This window comes from Cetorhinus maximus, chromosome 15, assembly GCF_964194155.1.
Source record: "Cetorhinus maximus chromosome 15, sCetMax3.hap1.1, whole genome shotgun sequence".
In the NCBI taxonomy this organism is placed as follows: domain Eukaryota; kingdom Metazoa; phylum Chordata; class Chondrichthyes; order Lamniformes; family Cetorhinidae; genus Cetorhinus; species Cetorhinus maximus.
In genome coordinates, this window is record NC_135893.1 from 85,466,124 (window position 1) to 85,493,054 (window position 26,931).

Genomic DNA, 26,931 nt, shown 5'->3' on the forward strand with positions numbered 1-26,931 from the left:
GGAGGTGTTCTGCAAAGAGGTCACCCGGTCTGCATTAATCTCCCCAATTAGAGGAGACTACATTGTGAGCAGTGAATACAGTAGACTAAATTGAAAGAAGGTACAAGTAAATCGCTTCACCTGGAAGTAGTGTTTGAGGCCTTGGACAGTGAGGAGGTAAAGGGGCAGGTGTTATACCTCCTGCGATTGCATGGGAAGGTGCTATGGGAAGGGGATGAGGTGTTGGGGGTGATAGAGGTGTGGACCAGGGCGTAGCTGAGGAGGCAGTCCCTTCAGGATGCTAATAGGTGAGGGGAAGATGTGTTTGGTGGCAGAAATGGTTGACAATAACCCTTTGAATATGGAGGTTGATAGGGTTCCCCTTGCCCTCACTTTGCACCCTATCGTGGTTCTGGGAGGGAGGGGAATGGGCGAGGGTTGAAGTGTGGGAAATGGGTTGGACACAATTGAGGGCCCTGTCCACCACAATTGGCTGGCAGAATCCTCAGTTCAGGAAAAAGGAACACGTCGAAAGCATTGTTGTCCCATAGCCTTGTTCTTTTCACTTCAAGTATTTATCCAATACTCTTTTTTGAAGGTGACTATTAAATCTGCTTCCATAGCCCTTTCAGGCAGCACAACCAGATCATAATTCGTTGCGTTCTTTTGGGGAAAAAAATATCACCCCCTCTATCCCACCCACCCCTCCAGCTCTTATGCCTATTGCTTTAAACTTCTGTCCTCTTGTTATTGACCCTTCTTCCAGTTTCTCTTTATTCAATATACAAAACCCACCATGATTTTGAACATCTCTGTTAAATATCTCCTTAACCTTTGCTCTAAGGAGAACAATCCCAGCTTCCCTAGTCACCACTTTACTGAAGCCTGTCATCCTTGGTACCATTGTAGTAAATCTCCCCTCCACCCTTAAGGCTATAGTATTGACTGGAAATACAGATAAATAACTTTCTGCAAGTTGAAAAATCATTTAACTATCACAAAACTCTTGATGTTTTTCATTTTTAAGGGTGATTTTACTGTATTGTTAACAAGCATTGAAAACTTAGGATAATTTTCTTGAAGTAAACTGACTTTAATCAGAACAGGCTTTTTACAATTTTAAAAGATGCTATATAAGTGTAAGTTGTTTGGTTATAGACAAGCTACTGGCTGTTCTTTGAATTTCTATGAGCTATACGGTGTAAGAAGCAGTGATTATTTTTTTACAATACTGCAGCATTGCAAACTAGAAAAGAACCAGATTCAGGTCACCTGTTCACAGAAGATGATGTGAAAATGGTTGGGAAACAATTTGAACACGGACTTAGGAAATAGGAGCAACAGTAGGGCATTTGGCCCCTCGAGCCTGCTCTGGATCATGGCTGATCTTCTACCTCAATGCCATTTTCTCGTACTATCCCATATCCCTTGGTGTCTTTAATATCCAAAAATCTATCGACCTCTGTCTTGAACATACTCAATGATTGAGTTTCCACAGCCCTCTAGGGTAAAGAATTCTAAAGATTTACACCCTCCTGAGTGAAGAAATTCCCCCTCAACTCAGTCCTAAATGGCCTACTTTTTCTGAGACTGTCCCCGGTTCTAGACTCCCAGCCAGGGAAACATCCTTCTTGCATCTACCCTGTTGAACCTGGTAGGAATTTTGTATGGTTGCGTGAGATCACCTCTCATCCTCCTGAATTCTAGAAAATATAGGCTCCCTATAATCTTTTCTCATAGGATAATCCTGCCATCCCAGGAATCAGTCTAGTGGATCTTCACTGCGTACCCTCTATGGCAAGTATATCCTTCCTTTAGATAAGGAGCCCAAAACTGCGCACAATACTCCAGGTGCGGTCTAACCAAGGCTCTATACAATTGCAGCAAGACCTCTTTACTCCCGTACTCAATAAAGGCCAACATAGCATTTGCCTTCCTAATTGCTCGCTACACTTGCATGTTAACTTTCAGTTAACATTTAATATTAGGGACACCCAGGTCCCTTTGGACGGCACTTCCCAATCCCTCATCATTTAAGAAATACTCTGCATTTCTGTTTTTCCTACCAAAGTGAATAACTTCACATTTACATTAGAAGTTTGGCGATGACCTTTTACAGGAAGAGTGATGTTTGTAATTTCTCTGGGGACATGTTGCTTCAGTGCTACTTTTAAGAACTGAAAATGCAAGTTTTCATTCTTGCACGTTTTAAATGAGTTGTGTTTCAAATTTTTATTTCTTAATATAACTGAGGTGTTTATGGCCTGGATCTGGGGGATGTTTCCCTGAGCAAACACCCATCAATTTACATATTGCGCCTTGCACTAGCTCAGGATGTCTCAAAGTACTCTACAGCCAATGAAGTACTTTTTGAAGTGTGGCCACCATTGTAATTAAGGGTAATAAAGTGAGTTAATGGATTCCTGATGAATAGATATTTTTCTTCTAGAGCAGAAAAGGTTAAGAGGAGACTTAACAGAGGTGCTCAGAAACCATGAATGGTTTTGATAGAGTAAATTTTCTGTGGGCAGGTGAACACTGATTTAAGGTATTTTCTAAAGAACCAGGGAGAAGATGAAAATGTTTCTTAAACACAGCAAGTTGTTATGATCTGAAATGCGCTGCCTTTCAGGATGGTCAAATCAGATTTAATAGTAATTTTCAAAAAGGAATTGGATGAATACTTGAAGGGGAAAGATTTGCGGGATTATGGGGAAAGAGCTGGGTGCGGGGGTGGAAATCATTGGGACTAACTGGATAGCTCTTTCAAAAAGCCAGCACAGGCACAATGGGCCAAATGGCCATCTCCTGTGCAAGTAAGATTTCTATTTGTGCAGATGACGTTTACAAAAAAAAAAGCAAATTAAGCATGTTTTTCCCAGGCAATTCGACAACTTTGTTTCTGCTTATTGCTCAATCATTTGAAGCTGGTGATGAGGATTGACAGTCATGGGCGGCTCTTGCTTTTTTTAAATTGCATTCTGTTTTTCCACTCTTGCTGAGGTCTTATGTATTTCCAGGTCTGACTTTGCATTCTTTTCCCCCCACCCCACCCCACTAGCCCCTCAAAAAAAATGGATAGGTCAGAAGTAGTTTTTGGCTCCGTTTCAGGGATTGGAGAGGCTCCCAAACAGCTGACGGGAGCTGATTCCCAGGGCTTTGTTTATGGAATGGTGTTGGGGCAGTGTGTTGTATAAACTGGGACCATTTTAATATATTTGTCAAACCCTACTTTTTTTGGTTGGTTTGCAGGCACAGCATGTGATGCCATTTAAATTGTATACAGATGCAAGGTCTGCATTTTTTCCCCAATTCTATATGCTAATCCCGTGCAGTTATCAGGATGCTCATGAGTTCCAGCCAGCAGGGAAGAGCAGACTGGCATTTACTGATCTCCATTCTCTGTGATAGGAACTAGCTGAGAGCGACTTTACTGGATATGTCACCTCTGGCTGCAGTTTGCCAGCAGGAGAGCTGGAAGCTTCCCTTTATATCTCATGTCGTGCAAAGGCAAGGCAGGGGGTTTGCCTTGGACAATGTCCAACCAGGTTGTTTTTGAGCCTGATCTGAAACCAGGAGCCTTTCCACCTATGATTCAGAATCCTACAGTTCAGAAAGAGGCCATTCAGCCCATCATGTTCCATGTTATATGCTCCAGCTCTTTGCCCATGGTCTTGCAAATTTTCCCTTTCAAGTAATTATCCAATTCCCTTCTGAAAGTCACTTGAATCTGTTTCCACCACCCTTTTGGGCAGTGCAATCCAGATCATAATAACTCTTTTTTAAAAAATCTCCTCCGCTCCCCTCTGGTTCTTTTGCCAATTATCTTTGGGGATAGGACAGGAAGGTGGAGTTGAGGTTGAAGATCGGCCATTATCTTATTGAATATGGGGTAGGCTAGATGAGCTGTGTGGTCTATTCCTCCTATTTCTTAAGTTCATATCTTAAATTTGTGCGCTGGGTTACTGACTCACCAACAGTGATAGAGTAAAGATGGCAAAACTGTTTCCAAAGCTCTTCTCTTTCATCCTCCGCCCCAACATCCACCCCTGGGAGGAGGGTGGAATAACCTCACTGTGGGTTTTTTGCTATTAATGGAGGCCTGAATGGCCTCTGGTTGAGGAACAGTATGGTGATGAACTGTTACAATTCACTTAGGGAGTTGGAGTTGCTGTGGCAACATGCGCTTTTCCATGCATTTTGTAGTCTGGAGCTATGGATAGTGATGGTAGAGGCTCTGACTTTCTTTCCACCACTTGGCTGATCGGGGATCTGTCTTGCTTTTACCACCTGCCATTGGCATGTGTTGGAAGGATTTGCAGGTTGATACTCAACCTGTTTGGCCACATTATGCATGCAGTTTTATAGGAACATAGGAAGTAGGAGTAGGAGTAGGCCATTTGGCCCCTAGCTGACCTTCGACCTCAATGCCATTTTCACGCAATATCCCAATATTCCTTGATGTCTTTAATATCTAGAAATCTATTGATCTCTGTTTTGAATATACTGAATGACTGACTGAGCCACAGCCCTCTGGATAGGAGAATTCCAAAGATTCACCACCACCTGAATGAAGAAAATCCTCCTCATTTCAGTCCTAAATGGCCTACCTGTCACCCTGACAATGTGTTCCCCAGCCAGGGGAAACATCCTTCCTGTACCTACCCTTTTGGGCTCTGTTAAGAATTTTGTGACCTAGTTGAAGCATACCTCTCCTTCTAAACTCTAGAGAATATAGGCCCATTCTCCTCAATCTCTTCATAGGACAATCCTGCCACCCCAATGATTAGTCTGGTGAACCTTTGTTGCACTCCCTCTGTGGTAAGTATATCTTTCCTCTGGTAGGGACATCAAAACTGCACACAGTAATACAAGTGCGGTCTCACCAAGACTCTAGACAAACATGACTTCACTCCTGTACTCAAATCTTCTTGCAATAAAAGCTAACATACCATTTGCCTTCCTAATTGCTGTTGCACCTGCATGTTAGCCTTCAGTGACTTATGACCAAGGGCACCCAGATCCCTTTGGCCATCAAGTCCTGGGGTGGGTTTCAAACCCAGAGCTTCTGGTTCAGAGGCAGGGACACTACCCACTGAGCCAAGAACTCCCGAGGAACAATGTAGAGATGGATTAAAAAAAAAGGGAGCAAATGAGATAGGGGACCAAAAAAAACCCTAAAAATAAATTAGGTACATTGTAATGACAGTGATTAATTTAAAAGGCACTCTTGGCTGTATTAGCAGTGGCTCGGTGGATAACACTTTGCCTCTGAGTCAGAATTTTGAGTTTGAGTCCCACTATAGAGATTTGAGCACAAAATTCAGGCTGATATTCCAATGCAGTACTGAAGGAGTGTGTCTCTCTCAGCAAAGTTTGCTAATGACACCAAGGTATGTAAGGAAGTAAGTTGTCAAGAGGTGGTGAAGAGTCTACAAATAGACAGGTTAAGTCAATGGGCAAGAATTTGACAGTTGGGGTATAATGTGGGAAAATGTGAACTTGTCCACTTTGACAGGAAGAATAGAAAAGCAGCATATTATTTAAATGGAGAGAGATTGCAGAACTCGATAATACAGAGTGATCTGGCTGTCCTGGTACATGAATCGCACAAGTTAGTTTGCAGGTACAGCAAGTGATTAGGCAAATGGAATGTTTGTGTTTATTGCAAGGGGAATGGAATATAAAAGTAGGGAAGTTTTACTGCAGCTGTTTAGGGCTTTGGTGAGACCAAAGATACTATGGAATACTATGTACAGTTTTGGTCTCCTTATTTGAAAAAATTGCAATGGAAGCAGTTCAGAGAAGGTTCATTCGATTCATTCCTGGGATGAAGGGCATATCCTTTGAAGAAAGGTTGAACAGGTTGGGCCTGCACCCATTGAAGTTTAGTAGAAGGAGAGGTGATCTTATTGAAACAAGGTCCTGAGGGGACTTGATAGGGTGGATACTGGGAAGATGTTTCCTCTTGTGGGGGAGACTAGAACTAGGGGAGAATTTTTTTTTCTTGGGTTATTAGCCTATGTAATTCTCTTCCCTAGAACGCAGTGGAGGTAGGGTCATTGAATTTATTCAAGGCTGAGTTAGCTTTTTGACAGACAAGGGAGTCTAGGTTTATTGGGGGCAGACAGGAAACTGGAGTCGAGACCACAACCAGATTGGCCATGATCTTACTGAATGGCAGAGCAGACTTGATGGGCTGAATGGCCTACATCATACTCCTAAATCCGATATTTCTATATCAGCAGAATCCAGCGATGGGTTGGTGCCTTCAGGTAGGAGAGAAATTACTCTAGCAACGAACACCACAAGTTCAGTGCACAGACTAACATTTGGCTATAGCTCATTGCCCTATACATTCGCTGACCTACGCTGACTCCTGATCCTGCAACACCTCAAATTTTAAAATTCTCATCTTTAGGATCAAATCCCTCCATGGCCTTACCCATCCCTATCTCTAACCTCCTCCGGCCCTACAATGCTCTGAGATCTCTGCATTCCTCCAATTCTGGCCTCTTGTGTATCTTGTTTTTTTTCCCTTGGCTGCTGTCTTCAGCTGTCTGGGATCCAAGCTCTGCTATTCCCTCTCTACCTCTTCAACACTCTCTCTCTTTCCTCATTTTAACACACTCTTTGAAATTTACCTTTTGTCCTAGCTTTTTGTCACCTGTTTTAATATCTCCTTAAGTGGCTCAGTGTCAAACTTGTGTCTGATGACACTCCTGTGAAGTGCCTTGGGACATTTTATTATGTTGAAGGCAATATATAAATGCAGGTTATTATTTAGGTTTGTTTCACAATAAATAAGTTGCCTTGGGGCTTGGCTGCCTTATGGTTTGGCAACATGATAATTACCATCACATCTTTATGACTAAGTGCAGATATCTGGAAATGTTGGTACCATATCCAGGAACCTGACTTAAGGATAATTGGAAGCATGAGTGCTGACATAATTCTGATATCCTCAACACCTCCACCCACCATCGTTTTATTTTGCTCCTGGAGAATTGGAATATGTTTAATTCTACCCTACATTACTACTTCCAAAGTATTGGTAAATCATTGGCTGTAAAGCACTCCTGAGATTGGGAAAGGTGCCATAGAAGCACAAGTCTGGCTTCTCTCTCTCTCTCTCTCTCTCTCTCTCTCTCTCATCACTTTACATTAATAAGTACTTGCAAAGTAATAATGAAAGTTAATTTTATTGCAAAGTTAGAAATGTCTAGAATGGGCAGTGTAACAAGTGGAGGTGAAGGATGTGTTCAGTTTACTGTGACACAGCAATTGAAATGCTTTCTCCTCTTGATTATTGGGTCAAGTAAAGTTCAGAGTTATAAACAGATGATGGGTCTGGTGGCCCTTGAACTGGCTGTTGTAGAAAGATGAAAGATTGATGCTGCATTGGTGTAATCATTAGTCATTTGGTAGAAGTGTATTGATTTTTAAAATCCGTTTTTGTCTTGTGTTGGCAAAAGGAGAATTGTTTGGGATGAGTGGTGTGGGGAATGGTTTAGGATGGAGGGAGGGGAGAGCAGCTCTGGGGAGGGAGGCAGGGGAGGTGAGCATGCGATGTAACACAGGCCATTGGAGGAGATTGCACTGTTCATGAACTCATACACAGATGATATCTAGTCTAAATAAATAACTCCCAAGGCTCAAGTGAAATATACCTACCTCCCAGTGGTAGAAAAGCTTCAAACATTTAATGTTCCACTTAATATTCCGCTTCTTCAGCTCTGAAGAGTCATACGGACTCGAAACGTTAACTCTGTTTTTCTTTGCACAGATGCTGTTGGACCGCTGACTTTTTCCAGCATTTTTTGTTTTTGTTTAATGCTCCACTGATTGGCTTTCAGGTTAAATACCCAATTTAAAATGCAAACCTGGCTCTACAAGCATTGTTTTGTGGATCCAAGTAGTGCATATTAGTGTCAGCTGTGGCTCAGTTCATAGCACCCTCGCCTTTGAATCAGAGGGTTGTGGGTTCCTGTCCCACTCCCGGAAAAAAACCAAGAACTGTGATTGTACTTGAAAGAAGTTAGAATAATAATAAAGTGTGTATTTGTATCTCCTGGTTACTGGGTGGCGCAAACTGGTTGTGACCTCTTCCTTCCCGTTTTAGTCCTCCACCTTCGCTGTTTATTCCTCCGCCTTCCCTCCCCTGCCCCAAGGAAATCAATGCAATTAGTAACATCCTAAGTACACTTGTGGTTAAATTGATGTTATGTGACCTTTGCTGTGATTTACTGCAACTGTGTTCCACCTACTTGGGCTGTAAGTCATTTTGTACTTTTTTTAAAAAAAAAGAATGATATGCTGTGTTCTGTTTTCTCTCCCGTGGGATATGGACTGGACAATTTGTCCTGATTGACAGTGTGGGTGGTACCATTAACTTGATAGTCATTCTGGGGGGGAAGAGCTTTTAAACTGATGATTGCTAGCCAGTTGGCTGCTTGTTGCTTGCGACCTTGTGTCGATGTTGAGGTGAGATATAGTGTGATTGTTCTTCCCATCCCAGAGAGCCCATGGTGCTCTTTAAAAGAAAAGCATGTCGGGCTTCTAAGGCTTCATTTGAAACTGTTGGGTGTGTATCAAATCCTATAACCAAGGTCTTGGCTGATCTGGACTTTTGTTTAAAACACCAGGCTGGCCCTCTGTCAATTGTGTGCTGGAACGCATGCCTCCTCTTGTCTCCAGACTCTGTCTCATGAGAATGATCTGGTATTTAAGACATGTCTCGATCAACAGAATTAACTTTGCATCTCGCAGGATCAATGTAACGTGGGTGTATCTTGAACCATTTATCCAAAGGTTCTTGCTATGTACTAACGCGGGCTGTGTGGGAACAGGGCCTCCTGCAGCTACTGAGGACATCCTGGTTATAGTTAACTTGCCACTGTGTCAACTTTAGGGTGGCTCTGAACATTGAATCTACAACGGTGAGGATCTAATTCATTCACGACCCCAGCCTTGAATGTTTGATATTCATCCCGTGCACTTATTGAAGCAGCTTGCCTTTACAGTGTAATCATGCACAGGAAAGTTTAATCCCTCAGTGACAACATGCAACATTTTAAAATCAGTCTGTTGCTAACCCTGAGAAACTGTAAGATGATAGTTGGGAGAAATGTGGTTTCCGTAAGATGTCGGTGTGACTTGCCAACTTAGTATCCTGTCTGTGTATAACGCCTGGTTCTGTGTTTATTGTAAAATTGAGACTAGTCCAATTAAAAGGGACATCTCAGTGTACTTTGAAATGGGATGAGACTAACACATGAGAGCACTGCCTATCTACCATCTACCTATTCTCTTGTGACCTAGTTGTGGACTTTACCAATATATCACCCTGATTTAATCCCTTTTTTAAAAAAAAAAAGTGTTGCATTGGCCCAGACACCACTGAGTAAGGTTTGCCTGCAAGAGTGAATGTAACAGAGCAAGGGCTGCTAAATGTGGAGGGAGTGTCTTATTACAGAAACATTGATTTGTATAGCCTGCGGCGTGCTGGGGCTGATGCTAAACACTGCAGCGTCATTTTGCTGTAAAATCAGGGTTGCATTCAGCAAGATCTGCAGCTAACAGGTGTCTGGACAGATTGTCAGAACTCGTCTGTTTTTTTTGACTGCGAGGGGCCTTTCTCTTCCACCTCTCGTGGCTGAGAGTGTTATGGTGATTATTGGATCAGTCTTTTCAGCAGCTGAGAGTCTGGAATATTGACTGCATCTTTTTGCTGCTGTTCAGGTACACCGAAGAGGAAAGATGTGCTAACGATGAGGGCTAAACAAAGCTGCACTGATAGAGTTGCAGCAGCAGTTTTCTCTGCTGTACGGTGCAGAATTTCACAGGGGCGGTTGAGGGAGGTTGACCACTCATGCCGACAAACCCACTGAAAGGAACTGGATTAAAACCTGCTGGAAGATGTATTGCATTGTGGACCTCTGGCTCTATATTTTGAGTACTATAGTATACACTCTGTTTCAAAATCTAAAGCTGTGTAGCTTCTGGTTGTCAGTGTTAGTCTTTTGTTTGGAAGCTGGTGTTCTGCCATTCAGCAAAATACTTGGAGAAATAAACCCTGTAGAGATAATGACCCTATAATGAGATTTGATTTTCTTTAGATCTTATAGTCATCTTGTTTTTGCACTTGCAGCAGGAGCTTAAAAATTGTATAGTAACTGTACAGAATTTTATTTTAAATTGATAAATTTTTGACTTCTTGGAGCTATCAGGTATTTTCACTGAGATCAGATATCAAACGCAAATAATTGCAGTGTGTATTTTTCACGCGGGTTTATTTGTTTACAATGTTTCGGTGCTTACTTTTAAAATTGTAACCTCCTGCCATTCACTTTTTAAAAAATATACACTATAATTGAAAGGTTCATAATCTTCTCTGAATTTCCACCTTTTTGCAGTACCGCCCGAGCTATCCTTTGAAGAGAGAGAAGAACTGGACAACATTAGGCGGAGGAAAAAGGAACTGATGGCTGACATTGAGGTGGGTTGGTCTGGCTTTTGAACATCGTTTCACTGCTGCTGCTCCAGCTCTGGCCTCTTGTGCGTCCCCCACTTTGAGTGTGCCTTCAGTTGCCTGGATCCTAAGCTGTGGATTGCCATCACCCCCCCAACTCCCCACCCTGAATATCTCACCTCATCTCATCTAGTCCTTTTAAGACACTGCTTGACACCTACCTCTGACCAAGCATTTAGCCACCCTTCTGACATATCTCCTTTGGCTTGGTATCACTGTATTTTTTTTGTCCAATGATGTTCCTGTGGGAGTTTTACTATGTTTATTTTTGTTGCCTCCAGACTTGAATATTCCAATGGACACCTGGCTGACCCCCCTCATTCTACCCTCTGTAAACTTAATGTCATCCAAAACTCTGCCTTTGTTCTAATTCGCACCAAGTCGAGTTCACCTGTCACCCCTGTGCTCGCTGACCTATGTTGGCTCCTGGTTTGGCAGCATCTTGATTTTAAAATCCTTGACCCTGTTTTCAAACCCCTCCATGGTCCCTCCCCATCTCTCTAATCTCCTCCAGCTCCACAACCCTTTGAGAAACCTGCACTCTTCTAGTTTTGGCCTCTTCAAGCATCCCCAGTTTTAATTGTTCCACCATTGGGTGGCCAGTGGCTACCTGAGCCTTAAACTCTGGAATCCCTTCCCTAAACTTCTCTGCCTCTACTTCTCGACCTCCTCTAAAGACACTCCTTAAAACTACCTCTGACTACACTTTATTGGTTATCCGCTCTAACATCTCCTTAATTTGGCTTGGTGTTGAATTTTATCTTACGCTCCTGTTTGGTGCCTTGGAATGTTTCACAATGACAAAAGTGATATATAAATACCAGTTGTTGCTATATGAGGCCTAGTATCTTTTGCACCCATATTTTTTATGCTGATTGCATGTTGTGTGGCTTCACATCTATTACCATGGACTCCGTTTACAACAGGGTCAAATTGAATTTGGGTGTATTGATTTTAAGCTTAATTCAATCTCCTTGGCATTAATGCATAACTCTGCTGTGAGCTACGAAAATGGTTTAAAATTAATGAACTTGTCCAGAGTGTGCTTGTATGTGTGCTGGCACAGGACACCATCAAGAAGGGGAGACCACTAGGAATTTCAGGAGGGCTTGGTGACACAGATTCTAATCTTCACTTTGGTCTGTCTGAGTTTATGCACATCTGCATTGAAATTGACCTAAGCTCTGAACAAATCCTCATCTAAAAGGGCTACATAATTGAAAATGTGCTTATGCTCTCTGTCTCTGTAGCAACCCCTTGGAAGCACATTTGCAGAAGATTACATTTATTTGAAGTGACAGCAGCAACATTCTTATGTCTGCTGTGCAAAGCATTTGCATTTTTGAAATCCTGTATTTTTTTTTCTATGCTCTCTGCAAAATGTGGAATGGCAAATGTAACCTTCCAAATCATAACTGAGAATCCTAGACCCAAATTGGTGTATTTTTAAAAATTTGTTCTTCATGGGTGATGCTGGTGAGGCCTTGTTTATTGACCATCTCTCGTTTCCTAACACCTTCTCAGGGAAACCACCTCCTTGAATTTCCACAGTCCTTGTGGGTCTATGTTGGCATTACGCTGGGTCTTTATGTATGCATATTTTTTACAGCTTTATACACCTTAATTTTTACATCTTCATCTTAATAAAAATAAAAAAATTGTGTCTCTGTGCTCTCTACTCCTTTTGAAGTTTTATTATCTAGTGCATATACCCCCTTCTTCATCTCCATTTTCATATTTTTCCACATTAAATTTAATCTGCCATCTAACTGCTCAATTGATTAACTTGTCTGACTCCTCCTAAAGTCATTATGGTTGTCTTTTTTTCTAATTGTATCATCCCCTTAGGGAAAAACATTATAGTTGCTTCCTGGCCTTCAAACACATTCATTACGCTGTTGGATTTTATCTGAATCTATGTTGAATACAGTACAACACATCCTCATTCTAATGCCAGAACCAATATAAGACAATCGGACCTCTTTTGCATCCCCCACTATTGTGTTTCGGGCGTCCCATTGTCTGCCAGAATACACTATAACCATAGCAAGTGATTTGTCATTTGTAAGCTGTCATTTTCACTGCCTCCTTTGTGCAAAATAATGATACTTTGGGAACAATCGTGTTCAATGTGATAAGTATGGAAAAATTTAACTGTGCTGTTTGTTCTACATCGCCCGCTCTCACTGTGACAGCAGCAGTAGTTGAGCAGAGAACATCACAAAGCACTTGCCTTGAGTAAATTCTTCAGAATTCTGCCCCAGACTTTCCTGTAGAATGTCCTATTCCTTTACAATTCTTGCTGTTCATTTTATCCTGGGAGAGTAGGTTTGAATTCCCAGCAGAGGGGAAAAGGGGGAGTGATTTAGTTTTGTGGTATTGTCTGTCTACAGCTGCTTGCCACATGAATAAGGCTTGCTTTGTTGGATTCTTGTATTTTCTCAATTACTTCACCTTTTTGAGGCATCAGGATTTGGAATAGTCATGCTTGGGGGTGTTTGAGGTTCTCTCTTAAAGCTATCTTGTAAACACTGCAATTCAGTGGTCTTCTAGATTTAACATTTAAATATCTGTTTTACAGAGGCTGAAAGATGAGATAGCTGAAGTAATGAGTGAGATTGAGACTCTGACTTGCACTGATGAAAGGTGAGTTGGCTGTTCATATTCCAACAATTGCTGCAGCCCAGGTGTTTTTTAAAAATGTTCTTTTATTAAGGAGGACATGTGGTGGTGTGTCTGTGCATGCAGTAAAATTATAAGCACCAATGCTTTTTAAATCTGTGAAGAAAGGGGCTGTTGTTGATTTTGTTAATGTTTTACTCAAGACTGTAAAATTGCTAGCTATATTTTAAAAAAGACTTAATTTAGATTAATCAATAAAACACACATGCACCAAACCCCCCCTACCCCCCACCACCTCCAAATGTGTTCTGCAAATATGTATCAATTTAAGTCACATTTCCTAATAGAAATTTTATAGCTAGAGATCTCTGCTTAACTCTGCTAAGCTTATTTTTAGGACAGAGATGAGGGGAAAATTTTTCTGAGGGCTGTGCAACTTTGGAATTCTCTGCCTCAGAAGATGGTGGAGGTGGGGTCATTGAATATTTTTTAAGGCTGGCGTAGATAGATTCTTGTTAGGCAAGGGAATCAAAGGTTATAGGGGTTAGATGGCGATATGGAAATCAAAACACAAGAAGCTCATCCATGACCTTATTGAATGGCGGAGCAGGCTCGAGGGGCCGAATGGTCGACTCCTGTTCCTGTTTCTTATGTTCTTATGAGAGGATAATCGACCGTTATCGTTATAATGGTTACATTTTTGAAGCTGAACAGCGTTGCTCTAAATGACCTTTGAGTATGAGGGAGGCCTGCATATGTGGATTAGAACAAACAAAATCTTTATTTTTCTTGTGTTTAGTATGGAATTGATTTGGTTGTAATACTTGATCATTGTTTAATGCTGGACCTGTAATTTAAATGTCTCTCCCATCTTGGAGCTCGCAATTTGGGAGGTAGGGGAGGTAGGGAAATGGCACAGATGTAATGCTAGCAATTCTTAAGATTCTGCAGCAATTGAGTCTTTTGTCTGTCGAGCACCTAAGCCAGTAAATCTACAAGGCTCTATATATAACAACAACTTCCATTTATAAAGCACCTTTTAATGAAGTAATACACCCCAAAGCGCTTTGCAGGAATGTTATCAGGTAAAATTTGGCACCAAACCACACCGTGATTATTAGGACAGTGAGATATTAGGACAGGCCAAAGAGGTAAGTTTGAAGGAGCATCTTCAAGGAGGAGAGTGAGACAGAGGAGTTGAAACAACTTGATGCATGGCTGCCAAAGGTGGAGTGATGAAAATCTGGGCTGTGCAAGGGGCCAAATTTGGAGGAGTGCAGAGTTCTTGGAGGAGTCTGGTGCTGAAGGAGGTTACAGAGATAGGAAGGATGAAAAGCCATGGAAGGGTTTAAACAGAAGGATGAAAATGACAATTTTTATTTATATAGCACCTTTTTAAAGTAATAAAACATCCTAACTTCCTTCATAGGGGCATTATAAAACAAAATATATCACTGAGCCACATCAGGACATGGTAGGGCAGATAACCAAGGGGTAGGTTTTAAGGAGTGTCTTAAAGGAGGTAAAGAGGTGGATGAGAGTTTTAAATGCAAGGTGTTGGCTGACCAGGAGACAATGTAAGTCAATAGGTTCATCCTCATTCTCTGCTGAGTTAGGCAGTTATATTTGAATAGTGGCAGGGCATCTCCATTACCTTTAGCATCACTTTTCCCAGTGAAGTACTAACTAGGTTTTTCCACTAGATCATCATGGATATCTCTCACTGTCCAGCAGCCCTTGTTCGAAGTGGGTGCTTGAACAGAGGTTGTGATGTTCCTTTGTGCAGATTGAGCTCATCAACATATTAGCACTGCTTTTGGTTCCTGCATGAAAAATGGCCACCATTGTTGGGTTGCAGGAGTTTCATTAACTGTGGAACAGACTTCACCGTGAGTTCCTGTGAAAGGAGGGAATAAAGAAAAAAAACTGTGTTGGGGTAGGGGAGGAGGAGAAAGGAAAGTGAGGAATTAGAAGGGAAAGAATGTCAGATATTTGGTCTTTTGTTACTGGGTTGTGTTCTTTGCTTCGGAGGTTCTGCCAAAGGGTCAGAATTGAGTGCTAAATGAAGTGTGCTTTAATTTTAGACCTCTCCAATTTTACATTACCAAAACGTTGCCGCTGCACTGCCCCCTGCCTCAATTGACTCGAGTTCCTCCTCCTGGTATCTCAAACTGCACATTTCAGGAAGATAACCAATTTCAGTTCCCAGTAAGTGCTGAGCAAACTCATTGTGATTTGGGAAAACATTAGATGATTTTAGTGCCTGTGGGTTTTGGATGGTTGTTGCTTGGGATGTAATAGATGGTAAATGAAGGTTGAAGGGAGTGTCATCAAACCCACACCCAGACACACAGCAATGACTCATTCCACGAGTAGGAGTAGCAGTTTCCTGGCAGAATAAACATTCCTTCCAAATCGGGGAAACTTAGACAGTCGGAGAAATTTCCCAAGGGTAGTCGAGTAAGGGTCCTGTGGCCTTATACCCTCAACCCCTACTAGCTACATCTAAACCTATCAACATGGCCTTCTATCCCTTTCTCGCTCACACACTCATTTAGCTTCCCCTTAAATGCATCTTTTACCCCACCACTCCACGTGCTGGAGAGTTCCACATTTTCACTACCACGTAAAGAAATGCCTCTTTACTGAAGAACGTGTGACGTTACCATTTAGTAAAGAACAGTAATGATTCCGTGCTCACAGCATGTGATAATCTGTTCTGGATAATAATCTGATGAAAAATTCTTCCTATTTGCCTATCAACCTTTTATATGCTTGACTCCTAGCCCTAACATCCCTTTCCATCTCCAGTGACATCCTAACTCGTCTGAGCCCACTCTCTTCCTTGTTTTTAAAAAAAAAGCCTCAATCCTATTCAGTCTAGGCCGGAGTTTCTCTAAAGGAAATGGCCCTGACTCATGGAGCCTTATTGTCCCAACTTGGGACCCTTGGGCCCTCTGTCGGCTTTCCTCTTCACCTTCTCCAGAGCCTCAGTACCCTTCTTCCCCACCCACAAGGACTAAAACTGCAGGGTTGCTTCAGATGGCATTGGTGCCTCTAGATTGAGGGGCTGAACAGCTCAGGGTTTCTGCTGCCCTCACTAGAGACAGACTGTGTGGTGGGGCTGTGACTCATGGTGTTAACATGAAAATGGTACAAGAGGGTGACTCTGTCTGGTGGATCTAGACCCAAGCAAAGACTCAACACCTCCAGGTTAATGGGGGAAGCAAATTACCAATAGAAAGCAGATTAAAAGAAAAACTCGTACAAATTTTCTACCAATCTAAGGAGGTTTTGTGCTTTGCCGTAATGACTGACTGCAACGAAGGAGGTCGTTTGGCTCATCAAGTCCATGTTGGTTCTTTGTATAGCAATCCAGTTAGTATCATTTTCCTGCTGTCCCCCCAAGGCCTTAAAAATTTATTTCACTTGGGTGCCCATCCAGTTTCCTTTTGAAATCATTCATCGTCTTTGTTTCCACCGCTCTTGAGGGCAGCGAGTTCAAGGTCGTTACCACTCACCGCGTTTATTTTTTTTAAAAAAAGGCTGCCTTTTTCACATCGCCCTGCATCCCTTACCCAAAACCTTTAGATCGATGTCCCCTAGACCTTGTGCCCTCAGCTAATGGGAACAGCTTTTCTTCATCTACCTTGTGTAAACCTGTCATAATCTTGCGTGCCTCTATCAAATCTCTCCTCGGCCTCCTTTGCTTCAAGGAGATCAAGCTCAACTTCTCCAACCTAACCTTGTACCTAAACTCCATCATCTCTGGAGCTTTATGGCCATGTTATTTGAATGAAGCTGATTGTGTTTTGTTAAATGATGTCAGGGTCGGGTGGTGTTACTGTGACAGTAGAAGGTGTGATTTGCGACTTGAAAGCACTGGCAGAGGTTAAGTAACTGGGCATCTCCAGAAAAAAAAAAAATCAGTGACTTTGGGCAGGTGAGCCTCTGGGGCAGGGGAGCAGGAATCTCTTTGATAGAGGGAATCGTCATAAGGGCAGCCTTCACAACCTTCAAGTGATGTGGACTCGATACTGAGAGAGCAACAGTGGACAGCCCCAAGCATAACCATTTGAATCATTATATTCAAGACAGATCAATAGTTGTTTGGATGCTAACTTAATAAAGGGATATGAGCATAGTGCAAGAAGGTGGACATGAGGTAGAAGATCAGTAAGATCTTATTGAAGTGTGCTTGAAGGGCCAAATGGCCTACTCCTCCTATTTCTCATGTTCTTAATGACAGGATTCACATCCATGTATTAATGAGGTGAGGACAATCCCAGTTGCACTGATGGTCAATCCATGATGTGAACTCAGAGGGATGGGTAGAGGCTTTCCTCACTATTTTCCTTTTTTTTGACATTTGCAGTAAAACAACTCAAAGGAACAAACAAATGGCTATGGGGAGAAAGAAGTTTAACATGGATCCCAAAAAGGTAATGGATCTTTAAGCTTGGATATTTTAATGGATATTTTAGTTTGGCTTATCAACTGATTTATTTCTGTGATATATTATTTTGTTTCCATTCAATGTTTTGTTGTCTGCTCCAATTTGGTATCGAATTGAGGTATCCTCGGCCATGTCCCACCACATATTTTACTACATTAGCATGTTGCAATATAAATGAAATAAAAGTGCAATACTTATGCCGCAGGATTGGATTTAATTTAGATTTTAATCGCTCTGCTTCTAAAATTTAAATAATTCCTGTCTTTCTCTCCCACCTGAAAACAGTGATGCTACTAGGCGCTATATTCTGTAGTGTGGAGGTGGGGGGCAGTGGGTTGGGTGTGGATAGGGTGAGCTTGTTGGATGTCCAAAATATTTCCTGAAGCGGTTCATGAATGTTCTCTGAATCCAGAAATTTGGGTTCAGAGCTATTTGGTTCCCAGTGTCTGAGGGCAGAGGTTCAAACCGCGAACATTTCAGTTACATAACTTTCTATATTCTGGGGGAATACAAGCCTAGCTTAAGGGTCAATTTGTCAGGGTTTTTGGGATTTTAATAGTGAGTAGGGAATTTTTTTTTTTCTGTGGGCGGAGTGGGTGAGGGTTGGTGGGGTGGCGTGTTGGCAGGTGGAGGGAATTGGAATCCGGGAGGAGTGGGCGCATAACTGTAAAATCAGCCAGGTCATTCGGGAGAGAAGTTAGGAAATGTTTTTGTACACAAAAGGTGGTAGAAATGTGAAACTCCCTCCCGCATGAAAGCAATAGATGCTAGTTTAATAATTTTAAATCTGAGATTGGTGGATATTTTGCTAGACCAGGATATTAAGAGGTATGGAGCCAAGGCGGTGGAGTTGAGGCACAGGTCATGGTTTCATTGCATGATACAACAGGCTCAAGGGGCTAAATGGCATTCTCTGTTCTTATGTTTTTAGCTTTCACTTCAGCTCCCAACACTACTCGTGACAACAAGGGAAGCCCTTGGTTCAAGAGCCCCAGGGTTGGAGACAGCACAAAAGATCAGCCTTGGCTGGTATTTTTAATAGCATGGAGAAATTTGGGGAGGGCAATTTGGAATTTAGTGGCATGTATGTATTTCGGGAATTTGCAGAGTTCCTTTTTAAAGAGGGATGGAAGAACCTTGGGAATGCCTGAAAAGAGAGGAGTCTTTGTGGAATGTCAAGCAAAGATACTGCAGGAATGGCAGCAGACAGTGTTGAGAGTTGCTGGTGCCTGCTGAGGATGGAAAACAAGGAAAGCAAGGAAAACAGATGAGAATAAATAACTTCCACAGGACTGGAAGGAGTGCACTATGTCCTAATCTGGTAACCAAACTGCATCTAAGATTTCAACAGAATATTTTACAGATGTGTAGCTTAGCAAAGGAATAGTTATTTAGCAAGCCAAGGCAATTTTAAGTATAGAGAATACACTCCTGCCAGGGTAATTAAAGTGGAAAGAATGCTTTGATTGAAGTCCAAGGTTTTGGAGCATTGGCTTCTTGCTGATGTGATTTCAGTGCTTTGGGAAAGAGGAGTGGAATGGGCCTGGGCTCTGCAGGCCATCTAACCTGAGAGGGACCATGATTCTACTGCACGTAGATGAGGCAATTGAGCATTACAAGATAGGCTGAGGATGCCATGGGACCCCTAGCCTAGGGGTTTGACATTGTTCTTACAGAGCACCAACCCTACCATATTTCAATTGCAACACCTAGCTGCTTCTTAAACGAGTCTAGTGTTGTAGCTTAAGTTATTCTTCCTGGTAACCAGTTTGATGATCATTTTTCTATTTCCTCCTACCACTTTCTGTAAAATCTTGCTACCACATATTGACTTGTGAAAATGAAGATGATAACCAACAACTTGTGTTTAGTGATATCCATTACATAGTAAAATATCCCAAGGTGCTTCCCAGAATTTTTTTAATATATCAATTTGACTTCAAGCCACGTCAGGAGATATTAGGACAGGGGACTAAATGTTGGGTTAAAGAAGTAGGTTTTAAGGGGATTCTTAAAGGAGAGGAGAGAGGTGGAGAGACTTGTGGAGGTAATTCAAGAGCTTGGGGCCTGTGTGGCTGAAGGCAAGACAGCCGATGTATAGTGATGAAAATTGGGGATGTGCAAGAGGCCAAAATTAGAGGAGCGCAGATACCTCTGAGGATTGTGGGGCTACTGGAGATTACAGAAATAGGAAGGTGTGGGCCCTGGAGGGACTTGAAAACAAGAATTTAAAATCGAGGTAATGCTGGACTAGGAGCAAATGTAGGTCAACATCATAAATAGAATCCTAGCATGATTACAGCACAGAAGGATTCGGCTGATGTCTGTGCTGGCCCTCTGAAGGGGCAATTCACCTGGTACCGCTCTCCTGCTTTTTCCCTGTAGCCTTGCAAGTTTTTCCTTTTTCAGATAATTGTCCAATTCCCTTTTTGAAAGCCTCAATTGACCCTGCATCATCCACCACACACGCAGGCAATACATTCTGGACCCTAACTACTCGCTGCATGAAAAATTTTTCCTCGTGTTGCCATTGCTTTTTTTGCCAGTTACTTTAAATTTGTGCCCTCTGGTTCTCAATCTTTCCACTGATGGGAACAATTTCTCCCTATATTATATGTAATGCCTTTTAACAAACCTGTGAAGTTTATGTGCCTGTAATAAAATTTTGTTCCTGCTTTAATGATGCACCTAATCCGATTAGAGGGTGGGATGTCTTGGTATGCATTTGCCACTGAATGGCTCTGGACGAGATGTTTTGCAATAGATGAACAGGAAACCTGCACGATTGTGGAATTGAGGGATGTGTGAAATTTGACTAGATTTTAATTTGTTTGGCATTTTGGTTCCGGAAGACAGTACTGAGTTGAGATTTGATTCTTTTCATAGCATAGGAACAGGAGGAGGCCATGCAGCCCATTGAGCCTGTGCTGCCAGTTAGTTATATCAAGGCTGATCTTGACTCCATCTACCCACTTAATTTCCTGAATACCTTTGCCTAACAAGTTATCAATCTCATTTTTGAAATTTTCGAACGATTTAATTCAGTTTTTAAGGGAAAAAGTTTAAAGATTCCCCTCCAAATACAACACACTAAAACTTGAAACTTTCCATTGATGCGAGAGAATCCCAGTACACTGCTTAGGCCAGGCTTGTCCAACTGGTGGCCCACAGGCTGCAGTGCACCCAGTGAAGCCCTCCTATGTGACCCGCCCCACCCCCAAAACCACTGTTCAAAAGCTGGTAAAACAGGCTGGTAAGTTCAAAATGCAGGGAAGTGAAATTCAAGATTTTGCAAGGTGCTGCTCCTCCATGCTTGCTTGCTGATTGATAGTAAGAGGGAGAGAAACATTCTCCGATTGGAGGAGCAGTGAACTCTGGTGCCGGTGAGTGTGCTGAGGGCTGCCAGGCCTGAGGGAAGCAAAGGTGCGGCGAGGGGTTGGAGCCAGGGTGTGGCGGGGCTGGAGCCCAGGGTGGGGTCCGGGCATGTGGGAGGGAGGGAGTCTCAGGTTTCACACTCACTCTCACCACTGCACACCAACACATTCACACACACCCACTCACTCAGTGGGTGAGGGTGAGTGAATGAGCACCTTGAGACTTGGAGTGGGACACAGGCCACACACACCATACACACTCTCTGACCTGCTCTCACATTGGTCATTTTTAATTTACTCTCTTTTTAACTTAACAATTTATTGCTATGACATTGCTTTACTTTTGCTCAGCAATTGTTTCTTTTAATACCTCAACTTTTTTTGAAATTCAGTTTTTATTGTTGTGACAAACCTTACCTTTTGGAAACTTGCTCATTGGTCCCTTGAGTGAGGGGGAAGAAAATGCAAATGTGACACCCCACCCCTACCTCGAGCAAAAGATTTGACAAGCCTGGCTTAGTCTGTCAACTGTAACAGGTTGCATGATTGTTACTGCAATAGATTTTTAAAGAAGTTTGAATTGTGGAATTTAAATGCACTTTTTAAGCTGTTGTTTGCTGAGTCATCGGTAACCTCAGTGCAGTGGCAAACCCATCAACACCTTTCAAAAGCAGCCGCTTGTGCTTGGTGCTTGTGCCATGAACGTTGGTATCCCTTGACCAAGCGGTGTTCTTCATACCTGTGCATAGGTATGTAAGTAGCAAAGGTTGGCATGCCATTCAACTGAGAGCATTGTGGTTGAGTCAGTCCTGCCTTCATCTGAAATTACTCATGTTGCAGAATTCCGATTTGTAGATCCTCCCTACTAGAAACTTCTATTACAAACTGTGACACCAAAACCATTCAATTTGTAATATTGTTTTCACAGACTAAGTTCTGTTCAGCACCATTTAGCCCTGAATAACATTTATCAGGGCACGCCATCCTGGCAGGTTATCCTAGCCTCAATTTCTCCTAATCTGGTAACTGTCAAGACAATCTTGGAAGTTTCAGTTGTCCTCCAAACTTCCAGGTTAGGGAGAAGGTTAACTCTCATTTCTCCTTCCCCCTCAACCTTCCCAAGATTTCTGCTCCTGATTGCAATTTGTTGATCCCTGCCGGGTATTTCCTGTTTGTGTAGATGTTGGGTGAGAAGAAGGCTAAGCTGTGCCACTTGCATGGTCAAACAGCTTGCCTGTACTTGCTGTCCAAGCTCCTCCATGGATGAATGGTCACTTGGATGAGGTACCAGTGCAGCTGTGTCCCAACACCTTCAGAAAAGGTGAGGAGGGTAGGGTGGGGAGGGGAAAGTGAGGAGGCCTCAGCATCTTAGTCAGAAGCTACCCAAGCACATCAGGATTGTTCTGAGTCTTGTTTGTCTGATTGCAGGGGATCCAGTTTCTAATCGAAAATGATCTGCTCCAGAACACTCCTGAAGACATTGCCCAGTTTCTATACAAGGGAGAAGGGTTAAATAAAACGGTCATTGGTGACTATTTGGGTGAAAGGTAAGTATTTGCTCATTTAACAGACCGCAATAGGAATTTATGCAGAGAATTAGCTAATTGTATTAACTGATATTATGGACTAGCTACATGCACTGCACAGAACTGGAGAAGTGTGTTTTTCATAGTAGATACATAGCAATGATAGAAGGGGCGGGGGCTGGTGTTAGTGGTGGTGTCCATTTTTTGCGTGCGTGTGTGTGTGTGTGTGTGTCAGTCAGTCAGTGTAATTTTTGGTTTTGCACACTCGAGCATTTTTGGAATTCCTTCACATTTCGATCTATGTAAGCAGACCTCAGATTTAAGAAACTGCATGACATAGGCTGCGATGGCTCCATGGGGATATGCGCCATATTGGGTGGTACTGGCCTCACAGATCAGGTTGGCAGTGGTCCTCCTCCTCTGCCAAAATGGTTGAGCTCAAGGGATGGCGCTACTGTTGGTATAGGCTTCCTTCCATAAAGGATATTAGTGAACCAGTGGTGATAGCTGTGCGGACAGTGCTCCATTGCCGGGCAAAGTTCTTAAGTGTCAGGATGTGGAACTGCCTGATAAGGTGGAGGCAGATGCAATCGAGGCTTTCGTACGTGAATTGGATAATAATCTGAAGAGAGAACATTTGCAGGGCTACGGGGAAAAGGTGGATGAGTGAGATGAGGTGAGTTGCTTTTACAGAGAGCCAGCATGGACATAACTGACCAATGGCCTTCTTTGATGCTGTAACCATTGTATGATTATACAAATCAGGTGTCTGCTGGGTTAGGAGACTTGGGGGAATGTAAGGCAATCTGCAGTTATTTCCTGTTTCAATCAATTTGAATTCCTATGGAAGAGACTCGCTCTTTCATCCTCCATTGCATTATATAACAATCTACTGATTCAGACCTACCTTATCAGGTTAATCAATAAAATCTGAAAACAGTCAAATACAGAGGAAAAGTTGCTTTTTAAGATCAACTTTCTTGTAGGCTCCATTGCAGAAAGCAAGCTTCATGACACATTTTCAGTTTTATAAAAACTTATATAATGCACCCTATGGCTATTGCAGACATTTATGTCAATAGGGCTCAAGATCCTAACTGCACTGTGGGTGTACCTACGCCACATGGACTGCAACAGTTCAAGAAGGTGGCTCACCACCCCAACGCCTCGAGGGCAGTTAGGGATGGACAATAAATGCTGGCCTAGCAGCAAAGCCCACGTCCTATGAACAAATAGAAAAAGGAATATTTAATGGGGAAGCAATATTATTCTGTTAGTTTCAAACGTTTTTTAAAAGAGAATTTTAGAGGTGTTATCATTTTGAGTGGTTTTCATGAGATAGGGAGAAGCTGCATCCACTGGTGAGAGGGTCAGTAGCCAGAGGGTAAGAACTGATGGAGAGATAAGAATTTTTTTTATTTTTTGGCACATCTAGTTATGATTTGGAATGTGCTGGAAGCAGATTCACCCTCAACTTTCTAAAGGGAAATGGATAAACACTTAAAAAGCGAAATTTTTCATGCCTATGGGGAAAGAGGAAGGAAGGATTGGGCCTACTAGTTGGAAAGTTCAAAGAGCCAGCACAGGCATAATTGGCTAAATTTGTTAGAATTTATTGCAAGAATATTAAATACATTGTATATTTTTTCTCGTTGCAGAGATGAATTTAACCTCAAGGTTCTTCAAGCATTTGTTGAGCTTCATGAGTTTGCTGACCTTCATTTAGTACAGGCTCTGAGGTTTGTTTTTTCCTCAAAAGTGCTGACTAGAAGTTCAGAATTATTTAAAATCGGGTGCATGAGCATTCTTGTTGGGTTTGCATACTCTCTCAGATACAGTGCCCTTTTATTTTACAGCTTCCTGTGTAATTTTTTTTCTATGTTGATGAGTACTTGAAAGGGGGATTTATTTTCTTTAGCGAATGCAAATCTTTGAAGTCAAGTGATAAACTCGAAATGAGAAGGCTAAGGGGATTAGCCTGCCACTTGATTTGCAGAGGGGACACTCCTTTCTAATGCGCAGCATTATTTGTGTCACTCCACAAGTGCCTAAGGGGTTTGCACTGAGGCCCCAGCAGTGGAGGTTGGTTGCACAGGAGCTCTGGCCTGTCCTGAACCTATTTACCAAGGTGGATGGGAAAGTATGGGAACAGAATGGACATCTGGTGTGAACTTGGCTTAGTGGGTAGTACTCAAACCCACAAGCTTCTGACTTGGGGGCAGAAGCTCCACTCCAGAGACTTGAACACATAATTCAGACTGACACTTGGATGAGACGTTAAACTGAGGCTCTGTCTGCCCTCTCGGGTGGACATTCAGATAAGATCCCAGGACAATAGTTAAAGAAGAGCAGGGGAGCTCTCCATGGTGACTTGCCACATTTACATTCAATCAGCTTGACTCAGATGATCTGGTCATTATATGATCGCAGTTTGTGGGAGCTTGGTGTGCACAAGTTGGCTGCTGTGTTTCCTAAATCATTACAATTACTACACTTCAAAAAGTACTTCATGGGCTGTAAAGAGTTTTGGGACATCCTGAGGTTGTGAAAACCACCATATAAATGCAAATTCTTTTATGCGATTAGGACTACTGCTCGTGCAGAATGAACCCCAACATGGACTGTTTGGGCCTGTCTTTGTATTGTTTTTTATGAATTAAAACAAGCTACATACCGAGTGCGGAACTGCAATGGAACCCATACTCAGGCAATCATTTTTATATCACATCAGCAAAATGTTGGGAATTTGGATGATGTGTTTCATGTTTTTGTCCTGAAGCACCAATAAGTACACAAATTATATTACACAGAACACCATGGGGTGTGTGTGTGTAGGAGGGATAGATTTATACATTTTATGTCATTATGTTTTTTTAAACCATGAATACTTGAAAAGATGTGAGATAACGTTATAGTTAATGGTAGCTTCAAGCTGTTCAAGTACTGAGTGATGGAATGATTTATAGAGCTCATTGCAATCAATAAGCTCTCAGCACCTCTTCACTATGATCTTAAATGGTTGCTGATGGAACAAGGCTCTCACAGCTTTCCATTTTGTTTTTATGCGGCAGGCAGTTTCTATGGAGTTTCAGGTTGCCAGGCGAGGCACAGAAAATAGATCGAATGATGGAAGCATTTGCCTCACGATACTGTCAGTGCAATCCTGGAGTCTTCCAGTCAACAGGTTGGTTGGATTTTATCTATAAATAATATGATGCATTCATTTCTTGGCTTCATTTTTTCTTTACACCCCCTCTAGGTCTTGTCTTTATTTTGCTGCACTTCCTCCTGTGAAGTAGGGGAAACCCACAGATAGACAGACAGATAGATAGATAGATTTTTGTTAGGGAAGGGTGTTGAAGGGCTATGGAACCAAAACTGGTAAATGGAGTTACGATACAGATCAGCCTTTATTTTGTTGAAAGACGGAACAGGCTCAAGGGACTGAATGGCTTCCTCCTAATCCCTATGATTAAATCTTGTTCAGCTAGTAGGCGCTTCAACAATGTACTATTGAATTTTTTACCCACGTGACGCGCCTGATTAATAATGGAAGATCTGAGCTTGTGTTTGGCAAGCTAATTTCCTTTGTAAGGCTGCAGGTTGCATTGTGTCCGAACTTCCTTGGAGAAAGGATCTTTATGGCAATACTGCCTCAGCAGTCTAGACGCTGAGAAGAAGAGGGAGTGGATGACCATTCAGCAATGATGAGCTGTGTGGGCAGGTACACCTCTGCTCATTCCGGCAGCTCGATTGGAAGTCTGTAATTGTCAAAAGCTTGTTCTCTTCTGGAAAAATCTCTGAAGGATTCTATTCTCGAGCTGGATTGGGAGGCAAGATAAGGAACAGCTAAGATTCTCACCAACTGCGAGGATTAATGCCAGCCAGTATTAATGCATCAAATTGTTATTTGAACCAATCTAAATATTGTTGGGGGGTGGTGGGAGGAACTGGAATGCTAAGAATAATCTTGCTCCAAGTTGGATTTTACCAGTGTAGGAAAAGGATGTTTACAGGAACCCCAGGATATTTTCTGGATACTTGAATAATGCTTGAAGTATGTTCAACCCTAGAAGCTAGGACGTAAAAATATTGTTCAGTTCCATGCCTCCTAATTAGGTGTTGATTTGACTGTAACAACATGGATGGAAAGTTGGTTGACAGACAGATAACAAAGGGCTCATGGGTATTACTTTCAAAACCATCTAGACTCAGCTACACCCAAGGGGCTCTCACGGGTGCAGGAAGGTGGGATTAGAAAGGGTGTCTGGGTGTCCTTGGGCTGGCATGGACAAGATGGGCCGAATGGCCTCCTTCTGTGCTGTAACTTTTCTATGGTTCTATTACTCCTGTAGCAGGCCTCTCACCTGCCATAACCATGAGCTCAGCTGAAGCTCTGCTACCCACGTCCACACCCTAGATCGATCTTTTCCAATCTGTTGA

At 42.3% G+C, this 26,931-nt stretch overlaps 1 protein-coding gene across 5 annotated transcripts in view; it reads left to right on the forward strand.

The window, feature by feature from the left end:
* Positions 1-26,931, forward strand: part of LOC144690934 (cytohesin-3) — a 68,046-nt gene that overhangs the window by 26,941 nt on the left and 14,174 nt on the right. For all 5 annotated transcript variants that reach the window (XM_078558849.1, XM_078558847.1, XM_078558852.1 and 2 more), the window contains exons 2-7: positions 10,395-10,477; positions 13,092-13,156; positions 17,508-17,574; positions 22,391-22,509; positions 24,147-24,227; positions 25,560-25,672. In XM_078558849.1, the coding sequence (XP_078414975.1) occupies positions 10,395-10,477; positions 13,092-13,156; positions 17,508-17,574; positions 22,391-22,509; positions 24,147-24,227; positions 25,560-25,672 (528 nt within the window). The remainder of the gene's footprint in view (positions 1-10,394; positions 10,478-13,091; positions 13,157-17,507; positions 17,575-22,390; positions 22,510-24,146; positions 24,228-25,559; positions 25,673-26,931) is intronic.